The sequence below is a fragment of the Tyto alba genome, unplaced genomic scaffold, assembly GCF_018691265.1.
Source record: "Tyto alba isolate M040663 unplaced genomic scaffold, T.alba_DEE_v4.0 Super-Scaffold_27, whole genome shotgun sequence".
In the NCBI taxonomy this organism is placed as follows: Eukaryota; Metazoa; Chordata; class Aves; order Strigiformes; family Tytonidae; genus Tyto; species Tyto alba.
The window spans coordinates 9,872,806-9,888,499 of record NW_024881301.1 but is presented as its reverse complement, the minus strand read 5'-3'; the positions used below and the strand labels follow the sequence as shown (position 1 = coordinate 9,888,499).

Genomic DNA, 15,694 nt, shown 5'->3' with positions numbered 1-15,694 from the left:
GTTGGAATATAAACAAATCTGAATAAACTATGTTAATTCCAGATAATTCTATTTTCCAAAATTCTAACAAAAGCATCCATGCCAAAATTCTAACAAAAGCATCCATGTTCTGCCCTTTCTCCATGCCTGGCAGAGACCTCTGCAGACCCCCAGAGAATGCAAACGAGTTCAAAAGTTCACTTGTTATTTGCACTTCAACACATTTGGTTAAAATAAGGTTTCCAATCTTGCTTTACACCAGAAGTCATATATTTTACCATTCTAAGATAAGAGAAAGTAGAGCACTTCAGAAAAAAAAAAAAAAAAACAACATGAACATTGTAAATGTATTTATGGGACTTAAAAATCAGTGTATCAATATATAAGGAGCAACTCTTGTCCAGAATATGTAAAGCACATGAAGTATATATGCATATATGCATGATTATTTCCATTTCTCCCAGCCCTCTTAACTGAATTTTCTAAAAATACTACTTACAATTTGGAAAAATTAATGTAAAAAATGACTCAGACTTGCATATCCTAGAATACATATTCCCATGCTGTGATTCAGTGGGTGGTTGAGTAACTGGGGATTAGATGGCTCTGGGAGCCACAAAAAAACCCACAGTGAAGATACAAAATCTAAAAAACCCCAGTGTTTTCTTTCTCATAAGAAAACTGGCTTATTGTACCACCAAACCTTGTTTAAAATTGATTCTGTCTCTGTGACCTTTCAGCAACCCAGGGAAGTTACATGATCATGATTGTGAGGAAAAGTGACCCATAAAAAGTCTTTTGGGACAGGGTATTTGGCATAAATTGCAAATTCACTGCATAGAGGTTTTGCAATGTATAATCACTAGAATCCTGAATCCACACCTACCTGTCACTGTGGAAACAGAAATAAGCTTTAGGAGTCTCGCTGCTGAGGTCACCCATAAATCTACCACAGTAGCTCTCTCTCATGTTGATAGATGGGTCCATCTCTCAATTTAGATTTCACATTACTTCTTGAATACTTACCTGGGATTTTATTTTCAGGAACTCCAGCAGTTTCTGGTTTTCTGCTTGTCTTCTCTCTGCCATCAGCATCTAATTCTAGGGAACTCTGACCAGACATGAGTCTCTTGGGGGGTCTTGAAGTGATCTGTGAGTAGCCTCCATGGCTGATTCATCCCCAACCCCAAGCCACTTCAGTCTTGGAAGCGTCCAACAACAATCAGAGGCCTAACAGGCTGTCAGGTTTCCTTCTGGGACATGTGAAACTTGAGACCAAAATTTCAAAGCCAGTGATTCCATAGACCTTCTCCATTGCTTCCACACTTCCCTTTTCCCCGCCACTGACACCTCCATTCAGTTTGCTGAGGGCTCTTGTTTATAATTGAAATATCTTGGCACATGTGGGTGGCAGAGTTTGGTAGAGGAGTGCGACTAACTGGCATCACGAGTCTCAGTAAGAGTTAAGATGAAAAAGTAAAGACCCTTTTGGCTTTGTGCAGTGTGAGACAAGTACAGCTCTTTGCCAGCATGCCTGCTGGCCTCACAGTGCTTGCAGAGTAAGGAGGAGGACGAGCATGGTCAAGTCTTGTACAGGCCGGATGCTCAATTCTGCAGGTAGATAAAATCTCCATCCAGAATCCAGCTGGATAAATCAGTCTCGGCCTGACCACCCACTTTCAGGGGGACTTTTTCCTTTCAAGCTGTGCATGACAATAAACTGCCTTTGGCATCTGAAGGCTCTCCACTCAGAATGTAATTACAAACTGCAAAACACTGGTTAAAATGCCAGTGAAGGACATGATTAGTTGCAAGCTTATACATGTCTGTCTAACAACACACTGAAACAGCAACACACTGTAATTTAGTAATTGATCTAATCCATCCCCATTTTTACTATACTGTTGCAGCAGTTTGACTGGACCAGCCTTGTATACCTTCAGGTCAATTCAGGTGTGGATAAGGGAAGATAAAGCTGCTATACCAAAGGCACACTGCAGCAAATTTATCTGCCAAAATTACCACTGGCAACAGAAGCAAGCTTAATTTCAGCATGTGAGACTTCTCCCCTGTGTACCAGTCTTCAGCGTGCTTCCACTTCAGCAGCTCTGCTTTGAGCTAGCTCTGGTATGCATTACTAAAACTCTCACAATTGCTTCTGCTAGAACTCCCAAACATTAAGAGGATTTCTAAGCATCCCTTCCTACTTTTCACAGGACATCCTCTGTCCTAGAATTGCCCCAGGACTCTGCTGAAGAAAAGAAGCTCTTGAGCAACTTGTAGAATAGCCTCCACCATTGTTTCAGAATGCTTTTCACTGCATTCTTCAGGCTGTCATGAATCTTTCTCTTGCACAACCAGCTCTTCCAGCTTGAGCAGAGCTGGACCTGTGATCTATATCTTCCAACACAATAGTCCTTACTTTAGGTTGGTATTATAACTGCATGCATACCCACGTACACGCTAAAAGATCCTTAAGAGTTAAAAAGGCAGGTGTCTGAAAGTAAGGCAAAGCAGGAACACGCCTGTCCACCTTGCCTATTATGAGGCAGTCTTTAATTAAAGTACTAGTTTTATAATATTGCCATTGCATTTCTCCACTATATTTTGGATCTAGTTGTAAGAACATGATAACAAGAGCTGCATATAATATGAAATATTTGGTTTTGGTAGCTGTTTTTCTGAAGAAAGTTAACTTTTAGGTTTTTGGGATAATTTTCATTAAACAAAGTAGACTCAACTTTTAATTCAATAGCCCAGTTTTTTATTCAGTAACTTTTTAACCTACCAAATTTTTGTGAAAAATGAGTGAGAGGTTCCTGCAGTTAGTTAATTGGTTCACCATTCTTCCAAACTTGTAATTACACTAGGGAAAAATAAAGTACTTCTGTTCTAGAAACTAGGCTTGAGTGCAAAAATTTGTGTATTTCTTGCATGGTATGGTTTAGTTGATTTCCCAAAGTTACGGGATGAGGGAGAAAGAGGGAGTGGATAATAGGAAATGAGAACCCACTAAATGTCCTTCAAGCAACTGGAATGTAACATTCTTTTGCTAAGAAGAGTGAACATTATATAGTTCAGGCAAAAATTCTTGGACTGTGTTAGTAGATGAAAAAAAACCCACCCATCTTACATATTTTTCTCTTATGTAAGACTGTGAAACAAAACAGTTCTGGTGGTGTAAAATATTTTCAATTCTGGCAAATAGAAGGAAGGTCTATTCTCTGTGGCCCATTTCTGTTGCAAACTACATGTGTGCTTGATTCTGTGCATACAAACAGGGTCTAAATATTGTAGTCATAAACAGCGAGCTGCTAGCATACTATAAAATAAATAACCACAAAATAATGAGTGGAGATTTCTTTAGAGCTCTCAAATACTCAGTCCTATAAAAACTAGTGAGAATTGTAAGACCCCATTAACATACATTAAACATACAGTAGAATTGTGGAATTAATATATTTGCAAGTTAAAGGGGCTTGGTTTTTACCTCTAATCTGAACATTTTCCTTAGATTTTATATATAAATTGGTTTAAAATAAAATTGCATTGTATTAGTTTATGTGCACATATTTTTATGTAAGTTTTGTTTACTAAAGCTGGGACTGCTCTGCTCCTTGGAACTATTTTGTTGCAGAGAAGACATGCAACACAGGCAGAGGTAGAATATCTGCACAGCTAAAGTACATCTAGTCAACACAGTAGCTCTGTAGCAATTTTATGCATTTCCATAGTCACAGTGGGTATGGCAGAGCCTGTTTATGGACATATAGAATAGTAGAGGAACTATGTGTACGCACATACATACATATCTTTGTGTGAGTATGTACATACCCTTGTCTATACTTTTCATGAAACAGAAATGATCCCCGTTGCTGAAGCCTGGGGAGATGATCTGGTGTGGTAGGAATGTCAAAATCACCAGATACACCCTTTCCAGCAACAGGCACAAAAGGGAGGCCAATAGCTACTTTATACTGAAAGATACTGGTACTGCTACCATCAGTAAAATGTTTTTAATTCCTAGAGGATAAACAAACAGACTTTTCAAAAAGAAAATACTAAAACTAACTTAGGCTTTTTCCTATGCTGGACTGCATCCTGGCAGGTGAAAATTAATTGACTGCAGATCTGTTCTGTGGTGTTTGCCTCAGTGGGAATGATGACACTTGCTGTGTGCTAATGAAATGCAATCTGAACTGGCTTTGCTTCCCAAATATGTAAAAAACCTGGGAGCAGAATTTACCGGGAGAAAATGTTGATGCATGAAGGCAGACATTTTCATGACAGTTCCTTACTAATGCTTTATTAAATGTCCATAAAATGACACCACCACAACCCCAGCCATATTCTATAATCAGAAGTCTTTGATTAAGAACCCCTGTTTCAATGACTGGGAAAAGAGATAATAAAGAAGACCTTTTCAAACAATGCTGCTATCACATGGAAAAAAAAAAAAAAGTGAAAGAGAACAACACTTGAGTCAGAAAATATAAACTATGATAAAGGAGGATAAAGGTATCAATAGAAAATGACTGTTAGGATTAACAACAAAATGAAAGAATGTAAAGTCTGAAGCAAACTGACTCCTGGAATGGTATAATATATGCCTGAATAATTGAAAATTCATTAAAAATTAATAGTAAAGACCTGAGCAGCGTCAAGTAAAATGGGAGTTCTTTGAATCATAGAATGGTTTGGATTGGAAGGGACCTTTAAAGGTCATCTAGTCCAAGCCCCCTGTAATGAGCAGAAACATCTTCAACCAGATCAGGTTGCTCAGAACCCTGTCCAGCCTGATCTAAAATGTTTCCAGGGATGGGGCACCTACCACCTCTCTGGGTAACCTGTTCCAGTATTTCACCACCCTCATTTTAAAAAATTTCTTCCTTGTATCTAGTTTAAATCTAACCTCTTTCAGTTTAAAACTATTACCCCTTGTCCTTTTGCAACAGACCATGCTAAAAAGTCCCTCCCCAGCTTTCCTGTAGCCCCCTCTAAGTACTGGAAGACCACTATCAGGTCTCCCCTGAGACTTCTCCAGGCTGAACAACCCCAACTCTCTCATCCTGTCCTCGCAGGGGAGATGCTCCAGCCCCCCGATCATCTTCATGGCCTCCCCTGGACCTGCTCAAGCAAGTCCATGTCCTTCTTATGTTGGGGGCCCCAGAGCTGGACACAGCACTGCAGGGGGGGTCTCACCAGAGTGGAGGGGTAGAATCCCCTCCCTCAACCTGTTGGCCACAATTCTTTTGATGCAGCCCAGGACACAGTTGCTTTTCTGGGCTGTAAGCACACGTGGCTGGCTCATCCAGCTTCACGTCCACCAGCACCCCCAAGTCCTCCACAGGGCTGCTCTCAATCCCTTAATCCCCCAGCCTGCACTGATACCAGGGGTTGCCCCGACCCAGGTGCAGGACCTTGCACTTGGCCTTGTTGAACCTCATGAAGTTCACATGAGCCCACTTCTTGAGCTTGTCCAGGTCCCTCTGGATGGCATCCCATCCCTCAGGTGTGTCAACCACACCACTCAGCTTCTTGTCTGCAAACTCGCTGAGGGTGCACTTGATCCCACTATGTCATTGATGAAGATATTAAGCAGTACTGGTCTCCCTGAGGGACACCACTTGTCACCAATCTCCATCTGGACATTAAGCCATTGACCACTACCCTCTGGATGCGACCATCCAACCAATTCCTCATCCACTGAACAGTTCACACACCACATCCCTATCTCTCCCACTAGAGAGAAGGATGCTGTGGGGGATAGTGTCAAAGGCCTTACAGAAATACAGGCGACGTCAGTAGCTCTTCCCCTGTCCACTGATGTAGTCACTCCATCACAAAAAGCCATGAGGTAGGTGAGGCAAGACTTGCCCTTGGTGAACCCAGGCTGGCTGTTGGAAATCACCTTCCTGTCCTCCGTGTGCCTTAGCATAGATCCTAGGAGGATCTGTTCCATATTCCCAGGGGCAGAGGTGAGGCTGACAGGTCAGTAGTTTCCAGGGTCTTCCTTTCTCCCCTTTGAAAAAATGAGTGCAATGTTTCCCTTTTCCCAATCACCAGGGACTTCACTTGACTGTTAAGACTTTTTAAATACCATGGAGGATTGCTGTTCCTGTATCACCAAACATACACTCCTTTGTGAGCTAGACCTGCTTTGAGTGCTTACAACTTGAGTTTCGCTTCATTCACGAAGGACAGCTGAGTATGTTTCACCTCCCGCCTCCCCAGCCCCAAACTACTGGATCCCAGTTATCTAGAACCACACAGCAAAAGGGATGTAGGAGTAACTGCAAAACGCATCTGTAGACACTGCATCCCTGAAAAAACACATCACAGAAAGCAACTTACCTCTCTTCCTATCGTGAGCAATAGACAGTATGGACCATTTAACGGTGACTGCCAATCTCTTGACCAGTTTAGTTGAAACAGAGTTCAGAATAGCAATATACACCTAGCTTCAGAAAATATGCTCCTACTTTGGAGGCTTCGGAGCAAAACATCCAGTAATTATACTGCTCAAATCTCACAAGGTGTCTCAATGGAGATTTGGAATGAGTGAGTTTTTCATCCAGGCTACTGACATAACGATATCATAACACCATCCTGCAGCACTTCCCTGACTCGCTTACAGCTCTGCTTTCCTTTTGCCCCCCTGCACATCACCCTTTCATCCTTCCCTCTCACTGCTCTTTCTGGCTGACGATGGGACGCAGAGAGGCCCTGGAGGAGGCAGAAGGAAGTCACAGGTGAGATACATGTGGATAGAGAAGTACTGAAGATGGTGATACTGGGATGGTACAGTTGTGGAGTCGGGGCATGGTACTGATGGTAGGGCTGTAGCACCACAACTGCGTGGTTTGGGAAAAAAGGACTTGTCATGACCAACATCAGTGGGTTACAGGGGGTATCCCCACCCACCTGACACAGGCAGTCTCTGCACCCCTGCTTGCTAGAGGAAGAGCAGAAAGCATGGAAGTACACACCAGCCTCGGGGAAGCGGAGCTTAAGCACCGAGTCAAGCTGTGGTCCTGTACAGGTAGGTGAAAGAAAAAAAAAAAAAAAAAAAAACAACCAAAAAGCCTTGCCCTGGATGTTTTCTCTGCTGAAGGGAGACAGACTGAGAAGGTAAGTAGTTGCAGACACAAGCCCAGGCACAGGACTCACATTGAGTTTCCTCTTGATACACTTTTGCCAGAGGTTGCCTGTTCTACAGGAGAACTCGGCAGCTTACACCACAGAGGTGTGGTCCCCTGTCTCTCATTGATGTGACTGACAGGTGCTCTAATCTCCATCCTCACCAATGAGCCCAGCATACAACAGGATGGTATTTGGGGACCGATGGGGCAGGGAGCAATGAAAGCTACGAGCTGGGCAAAGGGCAAGGTCTCATGTCTTTTGATGAGAGAAATCTTGCCTACCTTCTGAGTAGGAAAACTGCGGTGGGGGGCACGGGGCCCGCTGTGTGGAGTGGGGCCACCCGGCACAGCAACGGGCCTCCCGCTCAGCTTCCTGACAGGGTGCGGTGACAGGCCCCCGCGCACCAGTGCCCACCGCACCCCCCCGCCCCCCGGGACAGCAGCACCATGCGAGCGGCTCTGGGACCCTCGGTTGGGGAAAAAAAAAAAAAAAAAAAAGGCAGGTGGTGAGGTCTTGTCTCCCTGGGCTGGAAGAGGCACTGGTAGCCAAGAGGGAACCAAGGGGACGCGCAGCCAGCCCCGCTCTGAGGCTGGGCCACCCGTGGGCCAGAGCTGATGTGCCCGCAGCCCGCTCCTCCACCCCCACTGCCTGGCTGCTCCCTCTCCCCGCCGCGCAGCAGCGGGCAGCAGCCCTTCCCCACCCAGAGCTGCTTCCAGCCTCCATCCAAAACCAGCTCCTCCTTCCCACCAGCTGGCCCAGGCCCCTGCAAGAACCGCTTCCTCTCACTCTTCCTGCATCACTCTCCACCAGCCCCTTGTGAAATCTGCGAGGACAACGTACACGCCCTAGTATTAAGTCCATAATTTGCTCTGTTAAAGAATGAGTAAAGAAAAAAAAAAAAGACACTTAACTTTCTAAGATCGAGTATTTTGTCAGACTCAAATCAGCTGCCCTAAACAGCTCTGCAAAGCAGTAACTTGCACTGCAATAACCTGCCACCGCTCTGACGAAAAATCCTGAAAATTCCCTGAAATCTCTGATAGCTATTGCACAACTCTGGAAACCATCCTTAATTTCCTGTTCGCTTCTTCCAGCAGGGAGATACATCACATGACACTGGCAGTGCCTATACTGACCACTGAAGGCAAGAGATGAAATTTCAGAAGGAAATATTTCTGCTAGGTATTCTGCTAGGAATCAAACAAGATTCAAGGTCATCCAGAAGTTGGAGGTTGAGGCTAGGCAGATGCCAAAATTAAAATAAATGCATTTACAAGAAATATTACCAAGTAACTTGCTGTGGTGGGACAATTCTTTATGTGGCAATCCCTCCATTATGGCTGCTTGGTTCAAGTCCTGATGTCTAAATTTAGAGCTGAAAAACAGGAAAAAGGCCTGAGGCAGAGCTAGCATGGTTTTTGGCTGGTGTTACATGCTATACTTGAATATATTTATTTTCTTTAAGAATAGGACAAATAGATATCTAAAGTAATTTAGACTATCTTTATGATATGAAATTTTGGAGAACCTTCCACCACAGAATGCACTGCTTAATTTCTCTTTAATTTGGAAAATTTTTTTTTTAATAGAAATGTCAGAGATATGCAGCAGAGATCAGCATTATGAAACTTCTTGCAGGATGTCATGTCTTTTTAAGTTTAAACTCCCTTTTCAGAAAAGCTGTATATAAAATGCTTGCTGCTGAGTGAGTGTAAATCAGTAGATTTGATATCAACTTGCACTCCAAAGCAGGAATTCTTTGAGGCTAGTGTGAACCAACATGTCCACATCCTTCATCCTTGCACACCTTCTCCTGCAATGTTCTTTTTTACATATCTTCAACTAGGAGTTTTATATTGTGTCAAATTCAGCTTTCTACTATTGCCCTATCTTTTTCATCCAATCAAGCTTATTTCCAGCTGCTCACTCTGACCCTGGTTGAAATTGTATCTTTAATCATGTCTGGTCCTTTTCTGCCTTGTACATTATTAAAATCCTTGTGATGGTCACTAGAGGTGACCTCTGACTCCCTTTTTTTTTTTTTTTTGGTCTCATTTACCTGTTGACTACTTTCTCTACCATTTTAAGACTTTTTTTTTTTTTTCTTAAATCACAGAAAACTGAATTTTCTTTATGAAAGCCAACAGAATCTTTTTTTTTTTTTTCTTTCTTTCTTTCTTCTTAAAGCTGGAGACAGCCTTATAAAGTAGAAATCTGTTCAGGTATCTACAGTTTCTCAACGTGATCATTTTACCTCCAGCTTAGGTCTCCATTTCCAACTCCTAAAGTCCTTCTGTCATATTTTTGGTGTCAATGAACAATTTTTGATTTCCTTCAGCAGTGAGATTCTTATGAGGGTTGTGGCAATACAGATGTTATAGAGTGTTTAGCATTGGTACAATATTATGTCTCATTTGCACCCATGAAGTATCCCTACTCACCACTCTCCCAATCCATAAAACAGCCTCTCAGTAAGCCTGTTACACTTTCCATACTCACAAGTTACTGCTTTGTTTCTTCCACTGGCACTGTCTGAAGGAGATATGAATTCCCATGTCAACACCTTGAACATAGCCTTAGATACTGCCTTGTTGTTAACTGTCCAAAGACTACAAACGGCTGTGGTTAGATCTCAGTACATTGCTGCTCAAACCTTCCCTTTTAAATTGGTATTACCTCAACACCTTATCCATCAAAAAAGAACTGCCCAGGAAGTTCTCTTCCCCGAAACAACCTGGGATGCTTTTTACATTAAAATCTAATTTCATGGCATAACCTGTTGACTTAATTATTACAATCAATTATATTGGCAGTGCTTTGCATTGAAGCAATTTTATTGAAAAGATTGATTTTTCATAAATAAAAAAGGATATATTTTAAACTTTTTTCACACATGAACATAAAAACTCTGAAAGCTCTTAGAAATGAAAATTAACTATACAAAAATTAGGCTATCAGTGTTAAATACTTAAGTTTTTGTTACCACTAACTGAAATACATTTGTATCTTCTATCAGTATAAAAATCTTCATACTAATGGGTAATACAGCATGAACATTTCATTTAACTGAATGTATTCACGTTTTCAAAACATAGCTATTTCCAACATGTCTATGCCTTTCTCTTTCGTTGCGTTCCATTGAGTTCTGAAGCTGGTATTTGCAGCAGTTGCTGTTGCTGCTGCTTCTTAGTGGGAGAGGAGATCCATTCTTCTGAGCTAAACGAAAACATAGCACAGTAGCTTAAAAACCAAGCCCTTTTTTCTGCATCTGTAATACATGTCTTTTTTACTTATATATATATCTCTATCTATATTTGCTGTAATTGATGCAAAAGCACAGAGCTCCCACTAGTATAAATATTATAAACCCCATATTTGTGCACAGATGTTTATTCTTGTAATAATTTTGTTAAAATGAAGAATATTAGATAAACAAATAACCACTTAAGTTCTACATGTGGATAAAAGAATTAAAATAACAAAGAGACATAGTAATATAGTGAAAACTCATTCTGAGATTGATAGAACACAACTGAATAAGATTCAATCTCAGAAATATGACCGTAGTTCAGCAAAGACAATGATGCAGTCATGAAGAGACATGAGAAATGGAAAAGTCAAATCCGTGTCATTTTAAAGATACAGACTTTTACCTTGAAAAATCAGCCTTATGTAAACTCTCCTCACTGTTGGTTATTGTACACAAATACAAATTCCCAAAAAAAAAAATCTCCCATGGAAAAAACCCCTAGTTTATGCTTTGAATTCAGGATATGGGAAAGAAACAACTAGATTCAGAATAGACTTACCTATACAATTTTTTTACTGCTTCTCTTCGCATTCTTTTGGGAGGGATGGGGGTGTCAGGCATATCTAACATTACAGGCTGAAGTAATGATTCAGTGACTTTATCCGATGGAGTCATACCTATTTAAAAAATATTAATCCCATTGGTTATAAGTGAGCCTTATAACAGTGGTGGTAAACCTCTGAAGTAGACATGTCATAAGTTTTATAGTTACCTTATGTCTGAAACTAAGTTCAAAGATGACAGGTAAAAACATTTGCTTTATTTATAGTTGTCACAGAGTAAATGTTGTTCTTTAAAATATATATTGGAATATAATAAATTATTTGATATTGACTAACAAATACTATCCTTGCAGAATTAGGGGTGTTTCTTTTTATAGTACAATGTTTTGATTGTGTTTCCTTAGCAAAAGCAATTCAGTCATTTCAAAAAGAATGTCAATGTACACTACCACTGGGCCAGCCAGACTAATAGTTATATAATCTCATATTAGTGAGATTATGGTTTCATGTTCACAAGACACTAAGAGACCACATTTTTATTATCTGAACACACTACAGGGCAGTGCTGGTCTAGGCAATATACACAGCATTATACTACATCCAGTTTTTCTATTCGTTCCCTAAAATGAGACATCTCTAAGATCTTAATTAATTTTAACAATCTTCCTTCATAGTTTGAACTTGTTACTTTTTAAGAGTAGAGTACATCTGGATGTAGTTAACAGTTCTTCTCCTTTAGGACACCAAAAATATAATACAATAACCTACCCAATTTTTGTTCTATTAGCTTGAGACATTTCTCTTGTTCAGCAAGTTCCTGTTTTTTCTTTTGCATTTCTGGAGTGTTGAGTGACTGCAAATGTAACTCAAGGTCCTTATTCACATTATCAAGTTTCATCACTGCTGTACGGTACTGCTGAAGAAGATCTAATTGAAGAATAAAATAATAAAACACAAAACAGCAAATAAGTGATCATTTTGATTTAGAAGGCTGCCAAAGACAATCCAGAGAACGTATAAGACTCACAAGAAAACGTAACTACTGAAGTTAAAAAAAAACACCTCAACTTATAGTGGACCAGTGGCTGTTCTTAAAATAACTGTAAAGACAGACTAGGGGGGAAAAAAAAAACAACCAACCAAACAAAATCACATCCAATGTTTGGATTCCTCTTATCTTTTTGAACCCGTATCTCAGATTAAAATAAAGTCCCAGCAAATTATGAAAATGATGTGGCAGACAGGCAACTTTACACATCTTCTCGCTTGTGTGCTCCAAACTGAATTCCCTACCTTTGATGCCATTGTTCTTGTAGTTATGTTTTGCTTTTAGTGCTATAAATGCTGAAGCTTGTATTATTGAGTTGAATTCTAGTCTACCTTGTGGAACAAAAGAACATTTCTGAGTTTCACTTTGTCCCACCTATGGAAATTTAAACAAGAAGACAGAAGTAAACTTGGGTAAACAAGGGCCTATTTTCCTGACAAACTTTGTTCCTCTTTTAACATATGAGATGAAGAATTTTCTTTGTTTAGGCACTGAATAAATATGTTAGGTAATCAAGAAAGGGTTCAAGCATGTTAGCCCATGCTCATTCATTTTACTTTGTGGTGAATATGAGGTAGCTTGCACAAAGCTTAAATGAACACTAAATTACCTTACATTTGCTACAGTGTGAAAGCATTCACAGATAGTTTCTGCAAACTGACAAAAGGCACTGTAATTCCTAGTATGCGTTATTTTAGAAGTACCTTGTAAGTGCAATCACAGTTTAAGTAACTACTTTCATTTTACACTACAAACATAGAAAAGCAATTCAAAACCAATGCTAAAGCCGAAATTCAGTTCAAAACAAGCCTTGTGTAACGAAGTGCTGTCCTTTATGTGGAACTTCACTATTATTTTCCTTTAAATGTCTAGTAACTATCCAAGTGAAAGTAAACCACGTGGTTTTCTTCTACTATGATTGTTCCTGTACTGAATTATAGACATTTCCAATTTAATTCACACTGGGTAATAACTGAGTTCAACAGTTGAAAATGTGTTGACATACGAATATAAAATGTACTAAAATCAGCACATTTCAGTCTGTAACTGAAATGCTTACTGTGTTTTTTTCTAAATATAATGTATTTTTACCAAAATGCCTAGGAAAGATATTTTTATTCTTTTTTCTCTCTCAACTGGTCAGTGTTAAGTAGTTTGCTCATATCTAAGGCTACTCCAATAGGTACCTGTGTACTCTCTTGCTCGTTCTCCCCCCAGCCCTCTCCACTGCACATTTCTAGGAATGCTGCCATGGAAAAACTTCATGTCCTTTCTTTTGAAAATTAAGTATTTAAGAGCAACCTTTCTGAGAACAAGACTTTTCAATGTTTTACAGATCAGTCAAGTCAGCTGTTACATGTCAGGAGCTACCATCTTTTAACTTAACTTATAACCTTTATTCTGCAAGTGAGAATCCAAGCACATAATGAAATGTATGTGACCCCACAGGAAATCTGAGGTATCTTCTTCTTAGGGAAATAATGTAGATGATGTTGTGCATGACTGATGAAAACAGGAATTTTTCTACCACTGCTTCATAGAGCTTACTTGTACAGTAAGAAATTAGAAATTCATGTATGGTGTTTCCATAGGAGAAAGACCTGAAACTTGTTTTTCAAGGATGCTGGAATTCAATCAGTTCAAGTTTCTCAGGCGCGCTGTTTGAATGATTATCACTGCTTATTACTCTTTTAAAAATAATATTAAGAAAAAGGGGGAATACCTCACAATTATTATTTTTTCTTTCAGGAAATTTAATAACTACAAGCTTTTAAGAAAAGGAGAGTTCATAAAGAAGACATCATACAGGTCACATTTCTCAAAATAACTTTATGTTAAATTAAAGTTTTCCTTTTTATCTTGCATAAGAGAATAACAAACGTAGCCAAGCAATATAATTTTGTAAGTTTTGTATTTACATTACTTCATTAACCCACCTATCTGTCCAGAGAAAGTAGAGTAAAGTTTTGGCATGGGTGCTCCAAATACCATTCCTCTGAGTTTGTCCATTGGAGGAGCTTTATTCTGAAGGCCTCCAAATTTTCCATTGCTGCGAATCCTGTCTCCTTCCCTAGTCAGCAAAGTAGGGCAATGGGTAATTTTTACAACCTACACAGGTATAAAAAATGATATTAAATTAGTAACTCCATGGAAAAATCTAAGTTTTCAGCAATGTTGTTGTGATCTTTCAAATACGAAGCAGCTTGTTCTCTAATGAGAACATGTTTTATGAAATTACATCTCATGACTTTTGCTTTCAAGTAATAGAATGTATATATTAAAATTAAACAGTACTGTTGGTATTTATGAAGGCTACTTTTTTTTTGTATCCTCAGATTTTAACAGAGCTCTGAAGGCAGAATTTAGATCTATACTGGGAAAAATCTAATTATCAACATACACTGTGAAGTAATGGAAGTAAACATCAGTGTTGATAAAAAATGTGACCATTTACTAAATTATTTGATGAAGGTGGCTTTTTTTTTTAATGCACAGGATTTAAAGCATCTAAATTCCAAGAGATTTATTTCTTATAACATATTCAATAGAACTTCTGTATAGCTGATGAAATGTACCTGTGGTGGGTGACTGAAACAACTGGGGTGACAGATTAACCAAGTGAAATGACCCAGGCCTCATTCTGAAAAATGATCACGTATAGAAGTTCTTTTTCCTGAACAGACACACATGGTCAGTCTCCTGTTACTGATTAACAACCAAGATCTGACTCTCTTATGTCTTCTGTTTGATTTTGCAGTAAAAAAATATATATACTTTTTGATGAAGGAAACACACACAGTCTTCAGAGTTGAAAAATAGTAGCTTTTAAAAAAAACGGTAGTTTTAAAAAATATCAACAATAATTGAAACATACCTCTTTTCTGTAATGGTTGGCAGCATCCAAGTTATCTATAATGATAGTGTCACCCAAGAGCATCCCAAACACTGAAAAATATAATTTTTGAACTATGAATTTTTTCCACAACAAAATAACTTGAATTTTGAAAAATCAATTCTGAGGCATCATTATTACAGCTTTTCAGATAGGTGCAAGGGAAATAGCATGTGCATGAACTTTTTTCAACTAAACTTTATTCTGAGATTGAGATAAATATGCAATCTTCTCTTTTCATCAAATAATTCATGAAGAAAAAAAATTAGTATGCTTAACTGCCTTATGGCATAATTGACTGTATTTCCCACCAAAGTACTCTCTTTGTATCTTACATTTACGCTTATGAAGATATACATAAAAAAACCCCAAGTTTTAGGAAATTATATAAATGACAGTTTTTTGAAGCCCTCATTGAATTGTGTTCTGTTTCCTAATATGTTCCTTAATATTCCAGTGGGTTATCAAAAAAAAAAATACCCCTTTCACAGGCTGATGATCCAATTGAGTTGAAGTCTTTTCTTCTGCTAATGAAAGACTGTTCTATACAAAGTCTAACTTGATGGAGCCTTGCATGAGGTATGTCCAGCAATGTGGTTTTTAGATTCCAAGGGACACAAAGAAGAATTTATAATTAAAGTCTCTGGCAATATCTAACTTTCTGAAAATAAAGTGAACTAAAAATTGGTTTTTATTACCAGTAGAGAAGAATATTTTGATACTGGGAAGTTGTAAAGTAAAGTGAAAAACTTAATGAATTAATTACAGATTCCAACTCTCCAAGTAAAGGAGCAGGTCTACTTAAGAAAAAGAGTTTA

General features: G+C 39.0%; 1 protein-coding gene across 2 annotated transcripts in view; it reads right to left on the bottom strand.

Annotated features, from left to right (window-relative positions):
• Positions 1–9,923: 9,923 nt before the first annotated feature.
• The window catches only part of SMCHD1 (structural maintenance of chromosomes flexible hinge domain containing 1), a 79,730-nt gene continuing 73,959 nt past the window's right edge, over positions 9,924–15,694 (bottom strand). For both annotated transcript variants that reach the window (XM_042797944.1, XM_032987667.2), the window contains exons 44-48: positions 14,859–14,929; positions 13,921–14,092; positions 11,704–11,862; positions 10,932–11,049; positions 9,924–10,338 (exon numbers count right to left, since the gene is read on the bottom strand). In XM_042797944.1, coding sequence (XP_042653878.1) covers positions 10,233–10,338; positions 10,932–11,049; positions 11,704–11,862; positions 13,921–14,092; positions 14,859–14,929 — 626 coding nt within the window. In that variant the 3' untranslated portion in view covers positions 9,924–10,232. The remainder of the gene's footprint in view (positions 10,339–10,931; positions 11,050–11,703; positions 11,863–13,920; positions 14,093–14,858; positions 14,930–15,694) is intronic.